We start from the raw sequence: 25038 nt of genomic DNA, 5'->3' as shown, positions 1-25038 counted from the left end.
TGTATGACAGGTGTTGGTCCAGAGTGGGCACATTCCCATGGTATATCTGGAGTGTGTGTCATGTAAGGCCCAGTCCATCTATGAGGTCAGCCACAACTCGTTTGTCTACCTCAGAGGAACCTGCACCAACTGTCAGGGAATTCACCAAGGGGTAAACACACATGCACAAACAGGCAGACCCACACAGGCATACAACCCAACTAAACTGACTCTTTGTTTCTCAGCAAAATGAGGTCAGTGTACCGCAGAAATAAGAAGTGAAGTCAAGATTTCCAGATCACTTTCCTACTTCTCCATCTCCTGTTCCACCTCCCCTCATCTCTCCCGTATTCAGAGTTTCCCTGGGGTTTGTGATGCGGCAGTAGTGTGTGGGTGTGAGAATGAAGTCATTCTACAACTGGATCCAGAGAGAATATGTTTTGTCCTTACTAGCACAGGGAAACAATTTAAAAGACAAAATGGTTTTTGAAACACTGGGCCTCAAATTGCACATACCAGCTGACTGCACTGTAAGCTTTTACACTGTACTTTAGTTGTCAGACTGTACAAGGGTCATATTTAGTTGTGCACACTTTCCATATGTCAGACTCACATGTATATCGAACATCAGAGGCTTCTGATACTTTATGCTTCTGTGTAATCCAGACAAAAGTTAATGATTTACCTGCTTCTCATTGATGAGAAAGCAAATACATATATTTCCTAAATCTGCCAAATGCCCTGTGATGTAAGAAGAAACATGAAGTTGTGCCTACCTCTAAAGAACGTTTTTAGACTGGTTATGTGGCTTGTGTCACTCAAATCTTTCTTTCTGTCTTTAAGCGCTGGAGTGCCATGACGCTGCAGAACGAGAATCTGGTCCTGGATTCCACCACCACCACTACAGGAAATGACAGCATGAACCTAGTGTTGCGGCAGGGCGTCCTGCGCAACGGAGACTCCTATATCTTCACTCTGCACGTGACTGATCGCAGTTTGGACGGTGAAGGTGCCGCCTCCATGACGCTTCACCACAATATGCCCCCAGCCGGTGGGGAGTGTCACCTGAGATGTGGAGGGGAGGCAGGGATGGAGTACGGGGATGGAGACAGTGAAGGATGGAGGATACGCACGTTGCTGGACAGGGTACACTTTAACTGCTCAGGTAGGAGGAAGGAAAGTCTGATCTTGATTTCACACGTCTAAATCAAAATTTGGTTGGTTTGACGTCTTTCTCTGCCTTTGTTTCCATTTTTATAACTGTCCACTCTCATTACCAAATTTTTCCCACTCATCACATACAATATCAGTGTCATCAACGTCTTCTTCTGTCATTTGTTCTTTTTGTCTTTTTCTAGGTTACAGTGATCTGGGAATCTCAGAGACACCGTTGCTCTACAGTCTGCTGGTAACTCGCTGCAGGGAGGACTACTGTGAGGACTTCTGTGTGTACAAAGGCAGCAGTCCAGAGCACTCGGCCTTCCTGCCCCCAGGCTTCAGCTCAGCCCTACATCGTGTAGCCGTGTCCATCACAGTGGAAGACCACCAAGGAGCTGCCATCACCGCACTCAACAAGTATCTACATTCGACTTTACTGTTTAGTGCAGGCAACAGTGGGGCCAATTAAATAGCCTGGCTTAGATCAATTGCTAATATATTGTAGGATTTAGCAGTAGCTGCCGTGAAGAAGGAAACATAAGAAGAAATGTACAGTATTATGTCTCACCTATTGTGTTCTGGTCTAATGTTATTGTGCAGGTATGTCAGAAATTTTAAAGCTATAATGTTATTGTAAGTAGCAATGGAGAAAGAGCCCGTAGAAGACAGAAACAAGCTAATGAAAGGCCTTGTACTTTGGCACAGTGATGCATTGAGCTAATTGTTAATGTCAGCTGGTGGCATGCTTACAATGTTAAGTCATTAAAACGTCTTGTTCACCAGAGTCTTTTGGTTTCAAATGTCTTCTATGCAGCAGTAGCCACATTATAGTCCTAAAGTTCACAGTATTGCATAGTTACAAAGGCAATATTTATTGTTTTGTTTGTGTCCAGGTCCATTGAAGTTGTGCTGCCAGACCCGCCCCCTGAGTACAGCAGCCTTCCCCATTGGCTGTCTGAGCTGACAGACAGCAAACTCAAAAAGCTGCTGGAGCAGGGAGACTCTCAGAGGGTCAGAGAGTTATCACTGGTTCTTATCACAGTCTTAAATGAGGTATGTGAAGTTTAATCGCACAACATCAATTAATGCATCATTACTATCTGTCCAGTCTCCAGTCATCATCTACATGAAACATACATGCACTTGTATTTACTTCCTTTCAGTACGAGCAGACCAGGAGCTCAGCACGGGTGTCCCGACATGAGCGTGGCTATCGAGTCAGAGTCCGCAGCAACATCACCAGAGCCCTGACGGCTCTGGACCTGACCACTGTCAACGACATTCAACAGACGTCTGCTGCTTTGGCACAGTGCACGGTGAGCAAGCTGAGAGGGAGGGCATATGGAAACAAACAAATGCTTATGTCAGGACTGGGGGAACTATTATAAATTTTGGACCAAGGAAGCGCCCACACTGGTACCTAATGTTCAACACAAGACTTTATTAACAGGACTAGGAAAAACAAGAACAAAACTCAAGGCAAAAGGGGATAGGTCTAGGCAGGGTAGCAAGGACAAAACATGAACATAGGACAAGGACACGAGGGAACAAGGCCGGAGGAGTCTGGGTCACACACACTTGGGAGACGCACCAGATCACACAGACACTTGAACATGAGAGACGGGGAGTCAGGGCATGAAGGTCTGGGTCACACACACACAATTAGGGAGACGCACCAGATCACACACAAACGCTTGAACATGAGAGACGGGGTCGGGGCATGAAGGTCTGGGTCACACACACACCTTGGGAGACGCACCAGACCACACAGGAAACATGAACGTGGACAGGGGATCAAGCATGAAGGGATCTGGGTCACACACACACCTTGGGAGACGCACCAGACCACACAAGAAACATGAACACATTAAGGGAATTACAACATGAGGTAGTCTGGGTCACACACAACTGGGGAGACGCATCAGACTACACAGGGAGCAGGAACATGGACACAAGGGTAACAGGGCATGAAGGGTCTGGGTCACACACATTTAAGGAGACGCACCAGACACACGGGAAACGAGAGCATGAATACGGGGAATCAAGGCATGGAAACAACAAGGGCATAAAACATGAAACGAGACTAAGACACATGAACAGAGGACATGGGAAAAGGACCAGAAAACTAACAAAGACCAAAAGAGACAAAATACTTAACTCTGGGAGAACAAAAGGTAGTCCACTCAAAACACTGTCTTGGCAGCACTCAAAAGAATACATAACAGACAACCCGGCAACTAAAACAAGAAACAACCAAGGTATATAAAGACCGGGCACAAAACAAGAAACAGGTGAAAATAATCAACTAATTAGGTCAACATAAAGAAACTGAAATAATCAAAAACCAGTTCCTGTCAGGATCCTTCAAAATAAAATAACAGGAAGTCCAGAGAAATGGATCCTGACAGCTTAAAGGAAAGATAACAACCATTTGTGTGTCTTCTTGTTATTGTATGTGTGTTTTTCAGGCGGTGAGTCGAGAGTTCATCTGTGAGGAATGCCAGAACAGCACTCTGAACAAGCTGGAGTCCATGCTGGAGATTTTGCAAAATGACACCAAGCAGGGCACCGTCACTCCGACTGAGATAGGTGACAACATCCTGAACATCATGGGTAAGAAAGAAAGGGCAGGAGTGTTTCCATCTTTCAGAACAGTGCTGGGCTCAAAATCTGAATGAAAGCATGTATGTTTATTGCTAAGAGGAGGGTAGTCCTTCCTCACTGCTGTTGCCTATAACTGGATCATGTACTTGGTCTACAGAGGGAGACCATAAGAAACAATGGATGTACAGCAGGGGGTTTGTAGTAGCTGCTGTTAAAGGATGGGTTTATTTCACTAGTGTTGAAGTGAAACAAAGAACTGAAGTATGTGTAATGTGGCAAAAGTGCAACTACAAAAAGAGCTCAAATGTAAAAATTATCTGCTTTCTAGAATTTGTAATATTTATTGGAGAAAACAAGCTGAAACGTAATAACCTCTTCTTTTCCTCATCTTATCTTCCTTAGCTGTTCTCCTTATCTTGTATCTTCTCTCTCCCTCCAGGTGATCTGATTCATCAGGTCAGCCAGTCAGCCTCCCAGTCTTACCTACAGCCTGCCTACGTGGACTCCCCATCACCCTCCTTCACCTCCTCCTCTTCCTCCTCTGGTAAAGATGGCACCCTGTCAGAGCCCTCACCCTCCTCACTGGAACCACACCCTCTGCGTGTGGCAGCGAAGGCTTACAGCCTGTCCTCAGTCCTCATGCTGATCCTCATGCATGCCAGAGTGCTCAATGAGGAGCCGCTTGTGCTAAGAGGAACTGAGATCGCAGCCACAGGAAAACTGGCAGACCCCCAGAGCCTGCTCTGCTACCATGGCAACAACAGCCCAGGTGGACATTTGTACTTGGCGTACATTGGCTGATGAAAGTTCATGCACAATAAACAGGATTGTGAAGAACTAAAATATTTTTCTTCTGTTTTCTTTCTGTTTCCGTTTCTCTTCCTTTCCTGTCTCCCTCTGTTTCCAGAGTGCCAGCGGTTCTCCATACCCCACGCTTTTAACAAGAGTCTTGGCCGAGCTGCTGCAGGGAACAGCATCATGCAGCTGCTATTTCAGGTAACATCAGAAAACATCTCAAATGATGGAAAGAACTTGTCAGAGTTGGTGCCAAAATTTTTCTTCAGCAAATTCTCCATTAACTTGAAGTGCCTTTGTTTTGTCTTTTCCTTTTTTGGTTTACCATCAGTTTCTATCACATCTTGTTTTCTCCACGCTTCATCTCATGGTTTTCTCTCTCTCCCTTTCGTCTCCAGGTGGAGTCAAACCCCTTTCCCTTCAACTACGTGGCCAACTACACCGTGTCTACTGAGGTGGCATCCATGGAGTTTCGCACTGAAAATGGCACCCAGATCCCAATCTCAGGACTGGATGATAGTCTAGCTATCACTGTTGCCATTAACAATGGCAGTAGTGGAGAACTGGGTGCTGAGCGTTCTGGCACTGGACGGGTCCCCACAGCTGGAGCCGTTAATATCAGTCACTGTGACTCTGTGATTGTCAGGGTCAGCACGGGAAACACTAACAGACAGGCAGGGCTGTTTGTACAGCTCAACTTCACTACTCTGAAGGGTGAGTTCTGGTGTTCACCACATGCACACTGGTTATATAGGGGGTTGGACACAACAACAGGAATAGTTCAACAATATCTAATACAATAAACACAAGTGTTTATTGTGTTTATTGTGTTGGAGTGTAATAATAAATATGTGGACCACTTTGAATGGACTTTTGCCATACAGTATGTTCAAGCAACAGGTTTATCTTAGGGATAACAATAAATATTATTGAAGGGATGTCTAATATTTTAAATAGCCAGAAAGAGCATGCATATACAGGGGTTGGACAATGAAACTGAAACGCCTGGTTTTAGACCACAGGTGACCAAAGGTTTGGCTATAGCAGCCCGGCCATGGGTATTGACCCTGTGGAGCTCCCAACGAACAGTTTTGGTGGAAACAGGAGAGTTGAGGTGCACATTTAATTCTGCAGTGAGTTGGTCAACTGTGGTTTTATGTTTTTTGGATACAATCCGGGTTAGCACCCGGACATCCCTTTCAGACGGCTTCCTCTTGCGTCCACAGTTACTCCTGTTGGATGTGGTTCATCCTTCTTGGTGGTATGCTGACATTACCCTGGATACCGTGGCTCTTGATACATCACAGAGACTTGCTGTCTTGGTCACAGATAATAATAATAATAATAATAATAATACATTTTATTTCATGGCGCCTTTCAAAGTCTCAAGGTCACCTTACAGATAGAAAAGGAAGCATACAGCATGATATACATAGAGTGCATTAAAACAACAGTAACAAGAATACATAAACGGCGGGAGAGAATGTAAAGGCAAAAGGGTGGATTATCTAGGAAGTGGGCGAAGTACAGTAAAAGTAAATTGAAATACAGAAACCCAGATGACAGAACAACAAATATGAAACAGTATGAGACAATATGAAATAGGCAGAGGGTGGTAGGACATCACGGGCTGCTTTGAGAAGTTAAGAGAGTTAGGTGGAAAACGCTATACGGAACAGATATGTTTTGAGTGATGATTTAAAAGTTGATAGGTCCGGAGACGACCGGATGCGATGAGGGAGAATGTTCCAAAGGCGGGGCGCAGTGTGGCTGAAGGATCTAGCGCCCATGGTGGCCAGGCGCGCTGTAGGGGTGCAGAGGAGAGTGGAACTGGAGGAGCGGAGAGTACGAGGCGGAGAATAGATATGAAGTAGTTCAGTGATGTATGGTGGGGCAATAGAGTGGAGGGCTTTGTAGGTGAGAAGGAGGATTTTATAGTTTATACGGAAGGACACAGGGAGCCAGTGAAGTTGTTTAAGGACAGGGGTGATATGATGTGAGGATGGAGTTCTGGTGATGATTCGGGCAGCAGAGTTCTGGACAAGTTGAAGTTTGCGAAGTGATTTGAGAGGTAGACCAGTGAGGAGTGAGTTACAGTAATCCAAACGAGAGGTGACAAAGGCGTTAATGAGTATTGCCGTGCTATCGGTGGTGAGTGAGGAACGGATGCGGTTTATGTTACGGAGATGGGAGTAGGCCGACCGGGTAGTGGTATTGATATGCTGAGTGAAGGAGAGAGTACCGTCTAGGATGACACCCAGGCTTTTAACTTGGGGGGAGGGGAGGACAGTATTGTTGTCAATTTGAATGGAGAAGGTGCTGGTTTTAGAAAGGGTGGATCTGGTGCCCACGAGGAGAATTTCAGTTTTGTCAGGGTTGAGTTTCAAAAAGTTATGGGTGAACCAGGATTTGATATTATGTAAGCAGGTAAGGAGGGAGGGAGGGGGGAGGGTAGAAGATGGAGCAGCAGAGAGGTAGAGCTGGGTGTCGTCTGCATAACAGTGGAAATTGATGTTATGTTGCCTAAGGATATTTCAGGAAGGAGATAAATAATAAAGAGGAGGGGCCCCAGGACAGAGCCCTGAGGCACGCCACAACTGACAGTAGAGGGCTGGGAGTGGAAGTTCTGGAGATGGACGGACTGCGTGCGGTCAGATAGGTAGGAGGTGAACCATGAGAGGACCGAGCCGGCTATGCCGATGGAAGCAAGGCGATGGAGGAGAATATTGTGTGAGATGGTGTCAAAAGCTGCAGTTAGGTCAAGGAGGATGAGGATGGAGACAAGGCCAGAGTCTGCGGCTACTAGGAGGTCGTTGGTGATTTTGACCAGGGCAGTTTCAGTGCTGTGAAGTTGGCGGAAACCAGATTGAAAGTGTTCGTATAGGCTATTGGCGGAAAGGTGGGTATGGACCTGGTGGTGAACAACTTTTTCCAGGATTTTGGAGAGGAACGGGAGATTGGAGATAGGGCGGAAGTTGTTAAGGTCGGCAGGATCGAGACCAGGTTTTTTTAGAATTGGTGAGATGATGGCTGTCTTGAGTGATGGGGGTACAATGCCAGAACTGAGGGAAGTGTGAATAATGTGGGTAAGATGAGGAAGGAGAGAGGGGAGACAGAGCTTGACGAGGTTGGTTGGTAGGGGGTCAAGTTTGCAGGTTGAGGGTTTGGATTTGAGGATCAGGGAAGAGATAACCGTGGTGGGTGGAATGATAAAACTCGAAAGCAGGGAGGATACTGGTAGAGAGGGAAGGGTACAGTGGAGGCAGTTCGCAGTGTCACAGATGGGGGGAAATTGCTGGTGTATATTTTCGATTTTTGATGAGAAGAAATCCAGGAAGTTATTGCACAAGGTGGTGGAGAGTGAAGGGAAGAGAGGAGTATCGGGAGGGCCCAATAAATTTTTGACAGTGGAGAAGAGGGAACGCGTGGAGCCAGAGGCGGATACAATAAGCGAGGCATAGAAGTCAGATTTTGTTTGAGTAATGGTTTGCTTGTACTTCAGTATGTGGTTTAGGTATAAGTCCTTGTGGGTGGATGAACCGGTTTTTTTGAAGAGACGTTCAAGGCGACGGGCTTGGGTTTTGAGGAGGCGGAGTTCGGGTGTGTACCATGGAGCAGAGTGCGTAAAGGATACAGATCTAGTTTTGAGTGGGGCGAAGGTGTTGAGTAGATTTCGTAGCTCACAGTTGAAATTGGATAACATGTTGGAGAGGGACGGTGTGTAATTAGTACATGAAAGGTTGTTGAGAGCAGCAGTGAAGGAGGGGAGGTCGATGTTCTTTAAGTTACGGAAGGTGATGGTGCGGGAGAGGTGGGTTTTGAAGAGAGGTAGTTTGGAGTTAAAGCAGACTAGTTTGTGGTCGGAGAAGAAGGTGTCGAGGGTAGAACATGACTGAACTGTGACGCCAGAGCAGCAGACTAAGTCGAGGGTGTGGCCTAGAGAATGTGTTGGGGAGGTGATGTATTGTTGGAGCCCAAAGCTGTCCAGACAGGAAATTAGGTCTTTTGTAGCGGTGTTGTTGGGATTGTCGAAGTGGATGCTAAAATCACCAAGAAGAATTATGTTGGCTGACAGAGAGATGAGGTCAGCTAAGAGGTCAGACAGTTCGTCCAAGAAGGTCGGGTTAGGTTTTGGTGGGCGGTAGATAGTGGCCAAGAAGGTTGGTGTGTGACCATGAATACGTGCTATGAGAGCTTCAAAGGACTGGAAGGTGATAGTGGGGTGGATGGATATTTTGTATTTAAGGTTGTACAGTATGGCGAGGCCGCCACCGCGTCCCGAGAGGCGTGGATGGGTGAGATATGTGAAGCCAGGAGGAATAGATTGATTAAGTTCAGTGAAGTCGTTGGGCTGCTGCCAGGTTTCAGTTAAGCACAGGATGTCGAGATTGTGTTTAAGAATAATGTCAAAGATGAGGGATGCTTTTTGAGAGAGGGAGCGAACGTTAAGAAGCCCAAAATGAGTGTTGTGGAAAGGTGTCGAGTCCATGTTTCTGGGGATGTTAGCTAGTACAGAGTGGTTGATCTGGCGTATACCTGATTTTCTAGGCTGATGTGCACCAACAATTTGTCCTCTTTTGAACTCTGATATGTCACCCATAATGCTGTGTGCATTGCAATATTTTAAGCAAAACTGTGCTATTACTCTGCTAATTAAACCTTCACACTCTGCTCTTACTGGTGGAATGTGCAATCAATGAAGACTGGCCACCAGGCTGGTCAGATCTAGCCATGAAACCTCCAACACTAAATTGGCCAGTGTTTCAGTTTCATTGTCCAACCCCTGTATGTGTTTAGCTGCATTAGGGAGAGTGGAAGTGGGGATTTTAAAAAGGCTTCACATAGCTACCAAATAGGGAGATTATCATCTGCTTTTGCATTGATATAATGGGTGTAAAAAAGGTTGAACAGCATTTACTGAACTGTATGCTTTGGTTAAATTGGTAACATAACATGGTCCCTAAGAACTTTGATATTTAGGGGCCTACATAATATTATTTTTAATTGTTTTATACAATTTCAGATCTTAAATTGTGATTATATTGACCCAGTTTGATTTCTCTAATTTTCTTTATCTCCTCCAGATATCAGAGAAGGGGGTAATGAGCCTTACATTACAGCCTACCTTCATTCCCATGAACAACCGAATGAGTTCAACTGCACAGACAGAAAACATATCACACTCAGTATGACCAGGGGGCAACATCTGGACCACAGGAAATACACTTTCTTCCTGTCGCCTGAGTAAGAGCCCTCGTTCACTCGCTGCACACTAAGAATGCACAAAGTTAGTCTAAAATGTGCTGCTGTTGTTTTCAGCAGCTGGGGGAGGTTTATAGTCTGTTCTTAAACCTCTGGTTATTGTTTCCTGCTCCAAATGACTGACAAACAGTCTCACCTCTGTTCTATGTTACACAGATCCTACGATACCACACTCGACTATTTTATCAACGTGAGTACGCCCTGCAGCCCTAGTTTTCAGCCTGTGGGAGTCCGTCTGGAGGTTGGGGTGTTTGCCTCTCTGTGTCAGTACTTCAGTGAGAGTGAGAAGCAGTGGCGAACAGATGGCATGATACCCCTTGCAGAGACCAACGCCAGCAGAGCTGTTTGTCTCACCAGGCACCTCACAGCCTTTGCTGCAGGCCTTTTCGTTCCAACCAATGCCATTAGCTTTAAAGTGCCAGTCAGTATCTAACAAAATGAACATTCACTCTTTGTGCACATTCACCAAATAAACACACACTTAAACTATTTGCCTGCTCCTTCAGGAACGTTCTGGTGAACCAAGCCTGGTCGTGCTGTTGGTGTGTGTATTGGGCTTACTGAGTTATGTGGTGGCAGCAGCCATCTTGCATAAGTTGGACCAGCTGGATTTACGCCGGGCTGGTGTGGTTCCACTCTGCGGCCAAGACGGACTCTTCAAGTATGAGATTCAGGTCAAAACTGGCTGGACTCGAGGGGCAGGTGAGTTAGCATCACTATTAGACAACTGTCAGGTTGACAATGTTATGTAGTGTGATGAATATGTACACTACAGTACACTGTAAATACACTCTAGAATAGTTTGCCTGAATATTAGACAGCCCTAACTAAAAACAACAATGCCTGTTAGAACAGATTATTGAAGCACTCTGAATAAAACAACAAAGTTTGATATATGTTGCTGACGTTCTATAATGTGTAGCACAATTTAAATGACATAGACAATAAATAAAGATATAACATCATTTTAACATAGCGATTCAATTAACTGGTGGCCTCTCCAGGGTGTATCCCTGCCCTTCACCCAAAGAGAGCTGGGATAGGCTGGATTGATTTAATTAAAGATTAATGTCATCATCAATTAATTATAAGTTAGCCATAAAATTGGTTAATCTTTTAGAACCTCCTTTAAAAAATCCACAAAAATCAGTGAAAAATGTCCGACACGGCACAACAGACCAAAACCCAAAGATATTCTGTTTTCTATAATATACGACATCGTTTTCTTTTAATAAAATACGGTTGTTAAGATCCTGGTTTCACCTGTGTCTGCTCTGTGCCTGTTGATTATCAGGATGTGCTTCACCTGTTCCTCCTACTGTATAAGCAGGTCTGCAGCCACTCACCCTTTGTCAGATTGTGGTTTGCCTTACAGTCACTACTCTCCAGCCATTTGCCTGACCAATTATCTGTCTGTTATCAGAGTTATCTGTTACTTGACCTGGACTGGAAATCTTTTGACTCTGCCTGCTGATTTGATCCCTGTTAAGTCCTGATACCTGACCTGGACTGTTTTCTTACCTTGCCTTTTCCGACATGATTTCTGCTTGCTTGACCTGAATCTAGGTAAGGATTCTGTTTCTTGGACCTGATTTCTACATGTCTGACCTGGACCTGAGTGACGATTCTGATTTGTCTTTTCTGACCCGACTCCTGCCTGCTACTCGCTGCCTAAATTGAACCTGATTCTTCCCGTGAACCTAATTCTCACCTGTTATCAAACCTGGACTGGACTTTGACCCTGTTTATGCCTAGGGACCTTAGGAAAGTAAATACCTGGTGCTTCCTTTAATATAAAGTGTTGCTAAGGTTAAGACCTCTTTAATATTCTTAAAACTTTTAGTTAACCTGATGTCACTGGATTTGTCAGTGTAGGATTCGTGAGATTTCTCTTTTCATTCTGTACCTACCTGCCGGACCTGAACCCCTCTATCTTAGCCACTCACTAGTGTTTTTAATAAATGTTTGTGAAACTCGGTTTCTCCTGTCCAGCCTCCTTTTTGAGCTCAACCTCAAACACCGTAAAACCTAATAAAGGGAAAGATGACTAATGGGGAAGACAGCCTGTGAATGAATGACCCCATCGTTTCAGGGGCAGTTTAATTATGCACATACTCTGGCTTCCTCCCACAGTTTGGAGACATGCAGGTTAGGTTGATTGACAACTCTAAATTGCCATGTTTGTGCATGTGACCCATGTGGTTGGTTGGTGACCTGTCTGCCCCTCATTGCTTTACAGGATAAGCAGTAGGAGTGATGACTTGTATATAAAAAGCCATGTTTATATAAAGGAAATGAGTTGCTTGAAAAGAGTTTGTCCTTTTAGGAACCACAGCCCATGTGGGAATCGGTTTGTACGGGCGTGAAAGCCGCAGTGGTCACCGCCATCTCGACAGCAGAGGAGCTTTCACACGCAACGCTCTTGATATCTTTCACATTGCCACAGACACCAGCCTGGGAAACATCTGGAAAATACGAATTTGGCATGACAACAAAGGTAGAGGCACACACACACAAAACAGATCCCCACAATAAGAATTTATTTCATTTACATTTGAGAAAACTACCTCCCCTCAGGTCTGTCCCCAGCATGGATGCTACAGTACGTCTTGGTGAAAGACTTGCAGACAGGAAGCAGCTATTACTTTCTGATTGAGGAGTGGCTGTCGGTCGATAATGAAAAAACAGATGGACGAGTAGAGATTGAAGTGGAGGCATCAGGTAAAACAAAAAAACAGTTAAATCACTGGTAATAAATGTCCACTGGTAGTTGATGCCAGTTTGTTCATGCCACTGTATTTCTTCCTGTGTTGTTCAGAAGAGGCTGTGCTTCTTCAGCTGCCCCGCCTGCTGTGGTGTGAGCTGCAGAGGGCGCTGTGTGAGAGTCACCTGTGGCTGTCACTGTGGGAGAGACCCCCCCGCAGCCCCTTCACCCGGCTGCAAAGAGCCACCTGCTGTGCTGTGTTACTGCAGCTCTTCCTATTGGTCAACACTCTCTGGTACAGCATTGTAGTGGACAAGAGATACAGGTACAGTTCTGTTTTGTTTTTCTTTTGTCTTCTCTGTCTCTGTATTTCCACGTTGCAGCTTCTGGTGATTGGTTCCTCAGTTTAAACGTCATGCTGTGTTGTAGCCCGCGGGCTGTGTCGAGGATTTCTTCTCTAAATGGAGAGACGGTGGCAGCAGGTGTGGTGACCTGTCTGATCGTCTACCCTCTGTACCTGCTCGTCTTCACGCTCTTCAGAATGAGCCGTAGCAAGGTATTATCTTCCTGACTCAAACACAATCAGAACTTCAGTAAGCCCGACCATGATGCTGAATATCTTCTGTGTGTGTGTGTGTGTGTGTGTGTGTGTGTGTTAGTGTGTGTCTGTGGAGCAGGTACCACCACAAGTGGACCAGGAGTCGGTGGAGATTGATGACTTCTTGGACAACTCTGTGGCTGGAAGTTCATTCCTCTTTTTTAATGGCGAGGTACAGGATGAGAAAAGACTGGCATATTAAATTGAATCATTCTGGTGCATAGTTAATCTCTTAATGTATTTTTTTACTTTATCATGAAACTTAAAAAATAAAACTGCAGTCAGGCAAGGAAAGATGCTTTTCCCTCATGTGGTCATTAGTTTATAATCCTCTCTGTGTCACACTCTCTCGCTCTCAGTCTAACTCGGAGGAAACCAATGTGGATTTGCCAACTCCATCCACCAAAAGGTGAGTTACTCTGTTGCAATGGCAATTTCTGATGCTGACTTTGATGTGATGAAGTGGAGAGAGAATAGACGATTAAAGAGCTCTGAAAAATAAAAAGGGGAAAGTATTTGTGATTCATATTCTAAAAGACAGTAGAAAGATCGACATTGTTTTAATTTGCCTTTTCTTGAATGATCAAAGTGATTTCTGTCATCACAGACCTATAAATTTAAAAGATATAATTGTCTCACCCCTGGGTCTAGTGTTATGTCATTATTGTCATTATTTGAGAGGGTTGTTTCAGTTTTACAAAGGTCCCTCACTATTTGCTTCAGTGTGGAGAGTTGGGTTATGGCAGAGGAAGAGATGGAGGATGGGGATTGGCCAGAGCTGCTGAGTGACGTGTCTGTGGTTGGAGGGGCAGGGCATGGGGCAGGGATGCCCAGGCTGAAGAGGGGTCAAGGGAGCAGACACCTGGGTGTCGACATGAGCCTTATCCCTGATGACGTGGAGGGGACCGACCAACAGAACAAATATTTCACCTCTTCAGGTAACCAAACACTAAATATTTACATTTCCATTAACAGTTATTCAGCTTATAGAGCACATATATACTTTTGATTGTGTTATTACACAATCTGTTCAAACAGGCGAGTCCAAACTGAAGTCGAGCTGCTTTTTACTTACAGATGAGGATCTTATCAAACACATCCTGGCAGATGGACAGAACTTCTTTCCTCATGCAGATGAAAGTGAGATGGCTGACCTGTAAGTCTGTCGTCTGAACTCTATACTGAACATATAGTCATTTTACAAAAACAGCGAATTATCAGCAGTTCTTGGGACATTAGTTTTATGGCTGCAGTTGAATTGTATTTCCATCATTTGTGTGTCAGGTCGAGCATTTTTGAAGACAAGACTGAAGTAATTCTTCTCCAGAAGCTAAATGAGCCTCTTCCTCTAGAATATGTCAGAAGAGACCCACCAAAAACTGCCTTTACCTCAAATACAGGTAGGTGTGCGTGTGCGTGTGCATGTGTGTGTGTTGAAATGAGGGGAAGTGTACATAATAGAAATGTCTGCAAAGTGACTGGAAACTATATCAGTGCGTACTTTGTTTATATTCTTGAATAACTTAAAAAAAACAAAACATGAGCGTAATCCTATCAAATGTTCAAAATACATTGTAAAATGAATTGATTTTTACTCACCTAAATTCAAATTTCCTCTTTTAGCTGCATGATAAATATGGGCACTGCTCTGCATTTAGATTTTTTTTTTGTGATCACAGTAGAGATGGCTTAGCAGAATAGAAAGGTTGTCAGAAGTCTATTTCTCCTTCTGTCTGTATCTGTACTACTGTAGCTCAGGATTATCAAGCACAATGACAGCAAGGTCCATCTTGTAGATTTTAAATCGTTCGCAGGTACAAAGGTCTTTGTGCTACAAATTACAGGAAATCTACCATCACCACAACAAAGTAAATGTAAAGTATCTTAAAATTGAACAACAAAGGACATCAAAAGTCATTTGCCTCAGAAAATCAATTATCTGCAAACTGCTCTGCTGTTACTGGAGATATTTTGCTTTTGGATCAAATTAGTGATGCATGAGGACATTAGGTAAAGTTCTTACAATGTTAAAACTTGATTGTTAAAAGGATTTAGAGTTCTTGTGGGTAACCAACTTATTTCCCTTTAACATTTACATTTATAGAGTACTGAATTCATAATGTATATGCCCTGAGAAGTGTCTTTGTTTTGTCTCCACTCTGGTTTTTCATTTTGTTTTTCTTTTTCAGTATTTCCTCTTACAAAGTTTCCTCACTCCTGACTGTTTCGCTTCCCTCTCCAATTATCACAGATGTCTGCCGTCCCAGACGGTTCCCTCCCTGGTGTGGATGTGCTGCCCTGTGGGGCAGCTGGGCAGGGATTGTTCTGGCGAATGGCATTTCAATTTGGGCAGGCCATGGGTTCAATCAAAGTGTGGCCATGATGTGGCTCCTCTCCTGTTTTGCCAGTTTCCTGTTTTCCTGCCTGGTGTTGGAGCCAATGAAGGTAGACACACAAACACTGACTAATATTCAGTGATGTGACTATAGATGAAATAACTGCAGTTTGAAAGATGTTGCTTCTAGTTATGTAGTATCTCCCATTTGTCCGAGTGTGTTTGAGTGGCTTTCACCTCCTTGTTGTTTTACAGCCTAATGTTTATGCTTTGGTTCACTCTCTCTCATTAACCTCCATTTTCAGCCACAGAGAGCAGCTGTGTTCAGTGGATAAACAAGCTGCCACTACCTGCTCAGCACAAACAGCAGATATAGGCTGCCCACACATACAGCGTCATACTTTTGCAGCCAGTAAAATGATAATCACCACGGTGTCTGCTCTTTATGTTTCTGTAAATAAAAGGACAAAAGTATTAGCAGCCAAATATACTTCAGGAACAAAAATTAAAATGTTGCATCTCACAATAATGTATTTGATACTATTGGATCATAATTATTGATGCATTCCTGTGTTCATCACTTTAATGCTGCAGCTGGTAAAGGTGGAGCTAAGGTGAACTAACATATAAGAGTTACTTCACATACTGCTGGGTAGCTGGTGAATTTGAGGATCAGTGAAGTTTTATGATTATACTGCATTTTGTTTTATCTGATTTCAAAAAGGTAACTAAAGTTATAAAACAGATGTAATGGAGTAAAATATTTTCCTTTGAAATGTAGTAAAGTTAAATTATGAAATAGCAGAAAATAGAAATGTTCAGGTAACTAAAAGTTGTTTTTGAGTAAATGTAATCAGTTATTTTCCACCACAGCATATTGGTGAACACAGTGGAGCATGTCCATGGTAAAGAGCCAGGTATTTCTCTAATGTATTGTGTAATTTTGTGTTCACAGCTTGTTGTGCTGCCCTAAACAGGCCAAAACAATCAAGACACGATGTTGAAAATGTGATTCTGCCACTTTTGTACCGCTGAGACCCTTAAGATTATTTCAAAACACACTGAATTTGGGATGTTTTCCTTTGTTTCTGAAAATATATACACAAACAGCCCACACCCACATTCTTTTTTTTTCATCCATCTGGCTGCAGTCGTGTTAACACTTTGTATAAAAGCATTATCCAGACTGCAAGCTCAATTTCTCCCCTACTTTCTGTCCCACAGGTGTTGTGTGAAGCTGTTTACTATGCAGTGTGTGTGCGTCGCCTGCGTCCGGAGGACCAAGATGTGCTGGTGGAGTTCCCCCGGGTGGAGCGGGTGGTCCAGCGGGTCCCCAGGGTGAGACCACCACAGGGCTTTGCTCTGTCTCAAGCCCGGAATCAGGCCCGCAAGGTCCAAATGTTGCACAGCATGCTCAAGGTGAGTCAGAAAGAGATATATTAGATCTTTTGAAGCTAAAGCTGTTTTATATTCAAAGCTGTATTTCTTGTTTGATGACACAAGTGTTGGTTCTCATTTTCAGAATTTCCTGGTTTACATGTTTTTCCTCTTGGTGGTTTTACTTCTCAACTACTCTGACTCGGCCAAAGACACACACAGCCTCAGACTGCGCTCTCAGCTGCAGCAAGCTCTACACATAACTGAGTACCACAACATCAGCAGGTGCCCACTCAAATAACAGTTCCCAAACTTGACCTTATTTGTCGATACTGTGCTGGTTCACTTAGACCTTTTTATAGTTTGCTCCTTTGAGAATCTATCTCATTTTTCAAGGATGACTGTTGGCTTTTCTCCTCCAAGATTTGCAGCATAAACATTTGAAGTGTGAAAATATTTTTTGGCTGCGCCCATGACTGAGCCCTAGTTTTCTTCTATCACAGACTTGAAATTTTATTTATATATTTTAGACCGAACTTTCCCAAATACAGTGTCTTGAGGAAATGGTGTCTTTTCTTATTTAAAATAAAGCAGAATTAGTTTCCTTTGGTCAGCTGTTCAGTCATACTGTATGATGCCCTGCAGTTTGACAGCAGTGAGTGACAAATACCCTGATTTGTCTTTTAGTCGAGGCGAAGTTCTGTTGTGGTTGAATGACTCCTTGTTGCCACGGTTACTGGATGACTCCGCCCTCTTGAGAGACACAGGAAGCATGTTGCTTGGCACAATAAGGCTGCGACAAATCCGTGATACACAAGGTGAGATGGTGTTTACCTTTCTTGTGAACTCCCTTGTGGGTAAATATTGAAATAATCTAATTGATCTGACATAAACTCTCCAACCTGGTTAGTCTGTCTACATGAAAATATTTTTTGTGGATATGCTTTTTTTGTTGATCTTTTAATTTGATTGTTTAAAATCCACTTGTCTGTGTTTTGCACCACATTTACTCCAGCAGATGTTAGTTACCGTTCCTGAACATCTGTTTACTGAATGCATTGTTGTTAATGTTTGAGTGAACCTTTCTGGAGGAATCTAATAGGTCAGTGCAATTTAGTCTGTTTGATATGGTTGTAAATGCACTTTTTCCCAGTTGCAGGTGGTGCCAGGGCAGGAGAGGGCTGGGTTACATCTCTCTCTAAAGACACTGGGAATTTCACAGCTCTTGGTGATACCAATGCAAACTGGTGAGGAAAGGGTGGAAAGCCTGACTCTAACAAGGACTTTGTTAAGCTAGTTTTTTGGTTAGATTCAGATCTGTTTAACATCTGTTTTTTGATGTCATGTTCTTTTTTCACCTTCCTAGGGTGTGGCATGTGGGTCAGATGAGGATGTACAGTGGAGATGTGGTCCATCAGCTGAACAGAAGCCTGGTCGAGGCCTCATCCCTCTTACAGCAGCTGCAGCAGCTGCACTGGCTTGACTACAGGTAGCAAACAGGGCTGAACATAGTGTAAAAAAAAAATCATTTTTATCAAGGCCAAGGCAATAAAGACATGATTTAAAAGTGGTTTGCTCAAGGATTTCCTTGACCAGATTGGAATAACACAGATTCATGAATCCTTTGTAAATCTAGAGATTTATTGTTTATCAGTGTCCCTGTGGTGAAATTTGCCTTACTGCCTGCAGCCATTAAAACATTGTGCACTGAGGCCCATCAGACAATAAAATAAAACATGGAGTACTATTAAGTAAAGAATCTGTAGGAATGTTGGCTCACTTTCATCAGTTGTATGGGAATAATATTGACTGGTGGCATAAACAAACCTTTAACCCTGTTAAAACCGCATTTGATATTAATTATGGATATTCAGATGGGAGCAAATTAAGCAAGTAAAAAAATAGGTGGGGAGGTCTCTTACAGATGCTCAACTCTATCTATTGCACAAACTGAGTTAGTGCTTTATATCACTACTATGAAATAAAACACCTATCTTAAGTAAGATGAGTATTAAGAAGAGGAAGTTAATGTTTTTGTAGTCCATTTAGTCTGTATTTTATGTGTGTGTTCCTAGAACTCGTTCTGTGTTTGTGGAGTTCTCGCTCTACAACATCAACACCAACCTCCTGGCTGTCTTCTCGTTCCTGTTTGAGTTCCCGGTTTCGGAGCGTGCCCAGTCCACTCTTGACCTCCTTGTCATCACTCTGTGGCCAATCACAGGCCTGGACCTGCAGCTCCTTCTCACGGTAATCACTGGAAACCTTTCTGACACTGCAAGTAGCTGCTGTTCAGCTGTGAAGTACAGATGAGTCCTTTGTCCTGTTGTTGGTATTGGTATCTTGGTGACACATCTGCAATGAAACAATGATTCTGTGTTTTCCAGATCATCCTCCTCACCCTGGTGTTGTATTTCCTGGTGCGTGGGATTTTGGGCTTCCTCAGAGAGGGCTACAGGTACCTGCTCTCAGTCTGGAGGCTCCTGGGCATTTGTAAACTGGCTCTGGCAGCATCTGTGTGTGGGCTGCACCTGAGCCGCTGCAGTCTGGCCAAGGAGCAGTGGACGTCGTATGTGAAACACCCACGGGATGCATTCACAGACTTCTACCCTCTGGCCAGGCAGAGTCAAATCTACACCGTCATGTCCGCTTTGCTGCTGTTCATACTGGTGCTCAAGGTAAGGGTGAGATGGAAGAAAAGAGCTGTTTCTTAACACAATACATCTTGTTTGTTGTCACTTTAGTTTTATTTCATAGCTGTGATCATCAGGACCCATTGTACTGTATGTAGCTATGGCATTTAAGTTTATTCCTATGGCATTTATTTTTCTGCTCTGTCCCTCCTGCTCTCTCCATTCTGATCTTACAGGCGTCCCACCAGTTGCGGTTTCTCCGAGAGTGGGCTGTATTTGGCAGAGCGCTGCGGCGCTCAGTCTGGGAGCTGTTGGGAGTCGCCCTTGCATTACTGCTGTTGGTGCTGGCTTACTCACACATAGGACACCTGGTCAGTTTTTTCTGTTCTTTTTTGGTCCTTTTCTTTCCCCAACAAAGGCTAAACATAAAGTATACTTGTATATAATTTGCAAGTACATGAGCTGTTCACCATCTGTCCTCCATATGTTAGTTCATGCAGCTTTATATTTACTTTTTTCAGAAATTGTCTGTCTATTCATAAGACAGGATTTCCTAAACATTCACTGTAGCCCAGTCACATAATGTAGCTTTACATAGACATTTTTGGATTTAGTTTGTTTGTGCTTTGGTGTTTTGTTTGCAGCATGCAGATACTGGATATCCACAATTTAATTTTTTTTTTAATTGTTGACCAACACACAAGCTTCCTTTTGTAATTTGTAAGCTGACAAACTTTTATAGAAGTAATTCGAAGCCAAATCTTTTGAGAGAGCACAAACCCAATTTCGAGAGCTACTTAGTCACAGTTCAGCATTTGAGAGAGAGCAGGTGCTGATTTGAGCGAACAGATGCAGTTTTGAGCGAGCAGAGTGTGTTTGCACGCTCTCGTTTCTGTGGTTGCTCTCTTCCACTTCCTCCAGGTATTTCGGCAGCTTCTGAGCACCTATGGCCACGAGAACTCAGAAATGCACACTTTTGACCAAAAAAAACAGCAGCAGGACACACCCACACCGAAGACACATTGTAATTTGTAAAAGACAAGGACAAATCAAATGTGGTTATAGTAACTTCGTGTCAATACATTTCAGTTTTTAGGATAATACAAAGAAATGATGGTAGTCTTTATCTCTGTCTGGTGGTAGGTTGGTGTCAACTTTTAATTTGATCACAAAGTTTTGAACAAGAGGAAAATTATGATCTCAAACTACCAGTTGATGCTCGTGAGTTTTAAAAGGACTCCAGCTGGTCTGAAATGTTTGACATTACTCCTCTCTGTTAGTAACCCGTGTGGTTTAGAATAGGAGAGCATGAGAAAAACTGCAGCCTGTGCAGATCAAGAGATGTCTATTTTTCTCATTTGTGATTAATTTGAGACCTACTTTTCTACAGACTTTGCAATTTGAAATGTTTCCACCATTGTTTTTTTAAGCACCATCAGCAGTTTAACTTTACCCTCCGTCTCTTTCAATCCAGCTCTTCCACTCTGTGCTGGATGGCTATGGTAGCGTGAGCTCAGCCTGTCTGTCGTTGTTGGGAACTAATGGGCGAGGGCTGTTATCATGGCATCCTGGATGGACGATTACCAGTCCCTCTAGCACCGTTTCCTCACTGGGGTTCCACACGAGCTTTGCCATATTCCGGCTGGTGTTGCTTTGGTTGGTGGCGTCAGTGTTAATGAGGAACTACCGCCGTGCACGAGCGGAGTTGTACCGTCCAGCTGTGGATCTCCAAGACTACGAGATGGTCGAGCTGTTCCTCAGACGACTCAAAATGTGGATGGGACTCAGCAGAACCAAGGAGGTATTTCCTGTTCCGTGTGTACAACAGCCTCTCAGGGAAGAAACACTATTTTTATCTTTTTGGGAATATTTTAGAGGGACAAAATCAGAAAAGATTGATGCAAAAAAAAGGGCAGCATATTGATATGTTGGTTAGCACTGTTGTCTCCCAGCAAAACGGTTCCAGGTTTGACTCCTGTGTGGAGTTTACATGTTCTCCTCATGTTCTTGTGGGTTTTCTTCAGGTACTCCAGCTTCCTCCCACAGTTTAAAGACATGCAGTTTGGTGTTAGGCTAATTGGTGACTCTAAAATGTCCGTGGGTGAGAGTGTCTGTCTGTGTGTCAGCCCTGTGATATATCTGTCCAGGGTGTAACTCACCCCCCAATCTTCTATTCATTTCTTAGTTTCGTCACAAAGTCCGCTTTGAGGGTATGGAGCTGCCACCATCCCGCTCGTCCTCCACCAGCGACTGTAAGTCCCTGTGTTTGCCGCCACTGGATGGTCCTGACTCCCCGCCCACCCCGGACAGCGTTGATGCTGGATCCGAGGCCTTGTGGCGCCCAGCCTCCTCGAGCCCCTGCAGCCTTACAGAAGCTCCAGGGATCGGTCTGGGACTTGGGTTGAGCCTGGGTTTGGGGCTCAGCCCAGGGGTGATTGTGGGCGGTACCAACTGGAGGGAGAGGGCAGAGACTGAAGCCTCTCTGAGGAGGCTCCTGCCCACACTGGACGCCCTGCTGCAACAGCTTGACCGTGTCATGCTGGCAACAGAGGATCTGTACCACATGGAGTGTAACATGGAGCGAGCCCAAAGGAAAAGGAGGCGTAGAGGGAGAAATAGAGGAGGTCGTGGTCAGGGAGGAAGGAGCGAGGCAGGACACAGGGAAAAAGGGGAGGACAAGGACACTGCTGGATGGAGAGAGCAAAAGAGTAGCAACGAAAAACACAAAGGGAGCAAGAAGTGGAAAAAGATGGAAAAAAATGAACTTTTAAAAGACAGTGGAAATGTTGCTGCCAACCTCAAAAAGACTCCTGCAGCCACGTCGGTTTCCTTTTTAAAGCCCAGACCAGCCTCTGCTTCAACACATTCCCCAACTCCTCAATCATCCAAACCCTCAACCAGCGCACCTCCTCCCACACCAGTCACAGATAAGTCTGCCTCTGACTCCTCAGCAAGCACTCCCCCCACCTATATCACACCACCCAAAACACCCACTGGACCTCCATGTACCCCTGTGCCTAGCACCTCCTTGCCTTCTACTCCTGCCCCTACAGCTATAACCCAGGACTGGGACCCTCCCACCGAGAGAGAGACCCTCCTTTCCACCAGCCTGTTCAACCACCCAGCTCACACCACCACCATTCCCACGCGTAAGCGGAAACGCAAGCCTCCACCCCTCAAAAACAAAGTGCACCCTAATTTAGACAGGCATGGCCCTGGACACCCCAAATCCTGAGGACTCTAAATGGAGGGACAAACAAGTAGAAGGTGCAGGAAGAGAACATGAGAATAAATGGTTGGGTTAAGGACGAGAGGAGGACGAGGACAGCAGGTTTTGTCCCCAGGTGCCCCTCTCTAAACCCAGAGGAGAGGAAATATGATAGTAAATGAGAAAGTTATTGAAAATCATACAAGAGACAAGTAGATAATGAAGACTTTGATGACTGAATGATGACTATGCAGGCTTATAAGCAGTGATTCAACCAAATCCCTGTCAAGTTCTCTCAAACAAGGTGCAGGTCACCAGATTGTTTAAACAGCCTGCCAAAGGTCAACAATGAAACCATGAAATTTACCCACATTCTTTATTCCCCCCAGACCAAACCTTGACCCTGAGTGACCCTGGAGGTCATGTGAGGTCATTGACAGGAGCACATGGACGTGCTCACCAGAGGATGTAATGTACTGAAAGCACAATGCAGTCAGACTTTTTGTGTGGGAAAAAAAAAAAAAAGTGCTAATTTCTCAGTTTGTCTAAAAATTTTTATATTTCAGTCACTGTGGGTACTTTTGTGGCCTGTGTCATGTTTTATAGTTTTGAACCCAAATTTGCATGCAGACACACACACAAATAGATATACACACATACAGGTACACATGCATAGAAATAACACTGTAGGCACAAGCATGCTCATCGTGATGTGTTGTACACTTCAGTTCATGAGGAAACAAACACACACATGCTTGTCTTGTGTGTTGGGACGACACTCGCGGATATGATGCATTCTCTAGCCCCTAACTCTAACCTTCACCATCACTAAATAGCGAACCCCAACCTATACCCTAACCTAAACCTAATTCTAACCTGAACCCTAAAACTAAGTCTTAACCTTCAAATACCCTGGCCAAAAGGTCTTCCCATCATAAAGCTATAATGACTCCCAGCATCATGGTCTTTTCTAGATGTTTTTTAAATTGTGATTTACAAGCACTTTTGATGTAGATTGTTTTTAATGGGGTGTGGTGTAAGATAATAAGCTTGGTATTCAAACCAATAGAGGAAGCTTCATTCATACTGTATGTTAACTATAAATGCTGCCAAAGCTTTTGTCATTTATGCACCCTGAGTTTTTACCATGCCTAGTAACTGATTCAGTTGTTTTGTACTTAGCACTTTATTTTCTAATGGAGCTGATATCCAACGCCATATTTAATGTCAAGATTTCATTTTGTATCAACGGTATAGAAACATCTTAGTAATATCGAGGTATTGAAGCAGTACTACGCAGCTGTGTCTTGTACTTTGTCTGGTCATCGTCATGTTGTTATTGTCTCTATTTTGATGAAAAATATACTTCCTGTGTCCAGTGGGCAGATCTCAGGGAACCCGCCCTTTCTACAAAACCTGGAAAGACCAGGAAAACCAAAACTGGGGATGCTTTTATCCATCAAAGGAAATGATGAATTTTATACTTAAATCATGCCACTGACACTGATTTCAGCTTCCCTTTCTTTTAGCCAAAAAGTGGAAAGTTTATTTGTCATTTTTAAGGCAAAGGTACTGGTACCCAAGTGTGATTTTAGGCATGTCTTCCCCCTCTTCCCCTCAAAACCCCACCATTAGACAGCAAATAGCAACATTTTATTTTATTTTGAAATTTGTCACCCATGTCCTGCTCAGCAAGATGCCTAAGATCTCACGAGTTTACGAATCTATGTGCGTGTGTGTACATTTCTGTATATATTGGTGCTTTGTGATGTATATATTTTTGCTTTTGATGATCAGTATTGTTTTATGTGCTGCAGTGGTATACTCATAGGTCAAGCACTGGTGTTGCAAAGCTCAAAGTTTTACATTTCCCCCAGTCTAACTAAAGCACTACAGCCAAAGCCTTCAGTGGCTTTAATATCAGTCAACCTGCCCACTAGAAACCACAGAAAGCCCAGCCATCAACACTAAATGCCTCCACTGGCCTTCATATTCCTGCTCTGTGTGTAACAACCGTTGTCTTCCAGCTGCCTTATTGTGTTGTATGAAGTGTTGTTTTAAAACAGTATTATGTGTTTACCTTTGAAAAGATTTGTCTCTGCTCGTTTGTATCTCATCTGTATTTTTCAGTTGTAGCACTTCTCATGCTTTTGCACTTGACAAAGTCAAATAAAGTGTTTGACAGCTGAACGGTACACAATGGAAGTGTTTAAATGCAGATTACTAAAAGGCTTGAGTGCAGAATACTAATGTTGTGCTCTGGCTTATGGTCTGCAGCTACCTGTGGTATCAGATTAATTTTTTCTATAGATGATGGCAGCAGACCAAAGTTGTGAACATTATGTTATCCCTTTTAAGATATTTTGCTGAACTTGTTCAGTGAGAAGT

The 25038-nt window shown here is 43.8% G+C and overlaps 1 protein-coding gene across 2 annotated transcripts in view; it reads left to right on the top strand.

Annotated features, from left to right (window-relative positions):
- Positions 1-23175, top strand: part of pkd1a (polycystic kidney disease 1a) — a 55966-nt gene extending 32791 nt beyond the window's left edge. Inside the window, exons 25-56 of one of the 2 annotated variants that reach the window (XM_026302789.2) lie at positions 11-151; positions 823-1144; positions 1338-1554; positions 2031-2190; positions 2301-2453; positions 3606-3750; positions 4181-4510; positions 4649-4737; positions 4935-5250; positions 9621-9780; positions 9955-10219; positions 10305-10500; positions 12125-12295; positions 12376-12519; positions 12617-12827; positions 12932-13058; positions 13162-13272; positions 13460-13509; positions 13824-14038; positions 14178-14256; positions 14385-14500; positions 15352-15545; positions 16660-16854; positions 16958-17097; positions 17500-17630; positions 17972-18059; positions 18179-18301; positions 18888-19059; positions 19197-19487; positions 19679-19813; positions 20917-21243; positions 21628-23175. In XM_026302789.2, the coding sequence (XP_026158574.1) occupies positions 11-151; positions 823-1144; positions 1338-1554; positions 2031-2190; positions 2301-2453; positions 3606-3750; positions 4181-4510; positions 4649-4737; positions 4935-5250; positions 9621-9780; positions 9955-10219; positions 10305-10500; positions 12125-12295; positions 12376-12519; positions 12617-12827; positions 12932-13058; positions 13162-13272; positions 13460-13509; positions 13824-14038; positions 14178-14256; positions 14385-14500; positions 15352-15545; positions 16660-16854; positions 16958-17097; positions 17500-17630; positions 17972-18059; positions 18179-18301; positions 18888-19059; positions 19197-19487; positions 19679-19813; positions 20917-21243; positions 21628-22677 (6564 nt within the window). In that variant the 3' untranslated portion in view covers positions 22678-23175. Of the gene's footprint in view, positions 1-10; positions 152-822; positions 1145-1337; positions 1555-2030; positions 2191-2300; positions 2454-3605; positions 3751-4180; positions 4511-4648; positions 4738-4934; positions 5251-9620; positions 9781-9954; positions 10220-10304; positions 10501-12124; positions 12296-12375; positions 12520-12616; positions 12828-12931; positions 13059-13161; positions 13273-13459; positions 13510-13823; positions 14039-14177; positions 14257-14384; positions 14501-15351; positions 15546-16659; positions 16855-16957; positions 17098-17499; positions 17631-17965; positions 18060-18178; positions 18302-18887; positions 19060-19196; positions 19488-19678; positions 19814-20916; positions 21244-21627 lie in introns of both variants that reach the window. The other variant, XM_026302788.2, reaches the window with a different exon arrangement.
- Positions 23176-25038: the final 1863 nt, after the last annotated feature.

The sequence above is a fragment of the Mastacembelus armatus genome, chromosome 1 (genome assembly GCF_900324485.2).
Source record: "Mastacembelus armatus chromosome 1, fMasArm1.2, whole genome shotgun sequence".
Lineage (NCBI taxonomy): Eukaryota > Metazoa > Chordata > Actinopteri > Synbranchiformes > Mastacembelidae > Mastacembelus > Mastacembelus armatus.
This window is presented reverse-complemented; position numbering and strand designations above follow the sequence as displayed.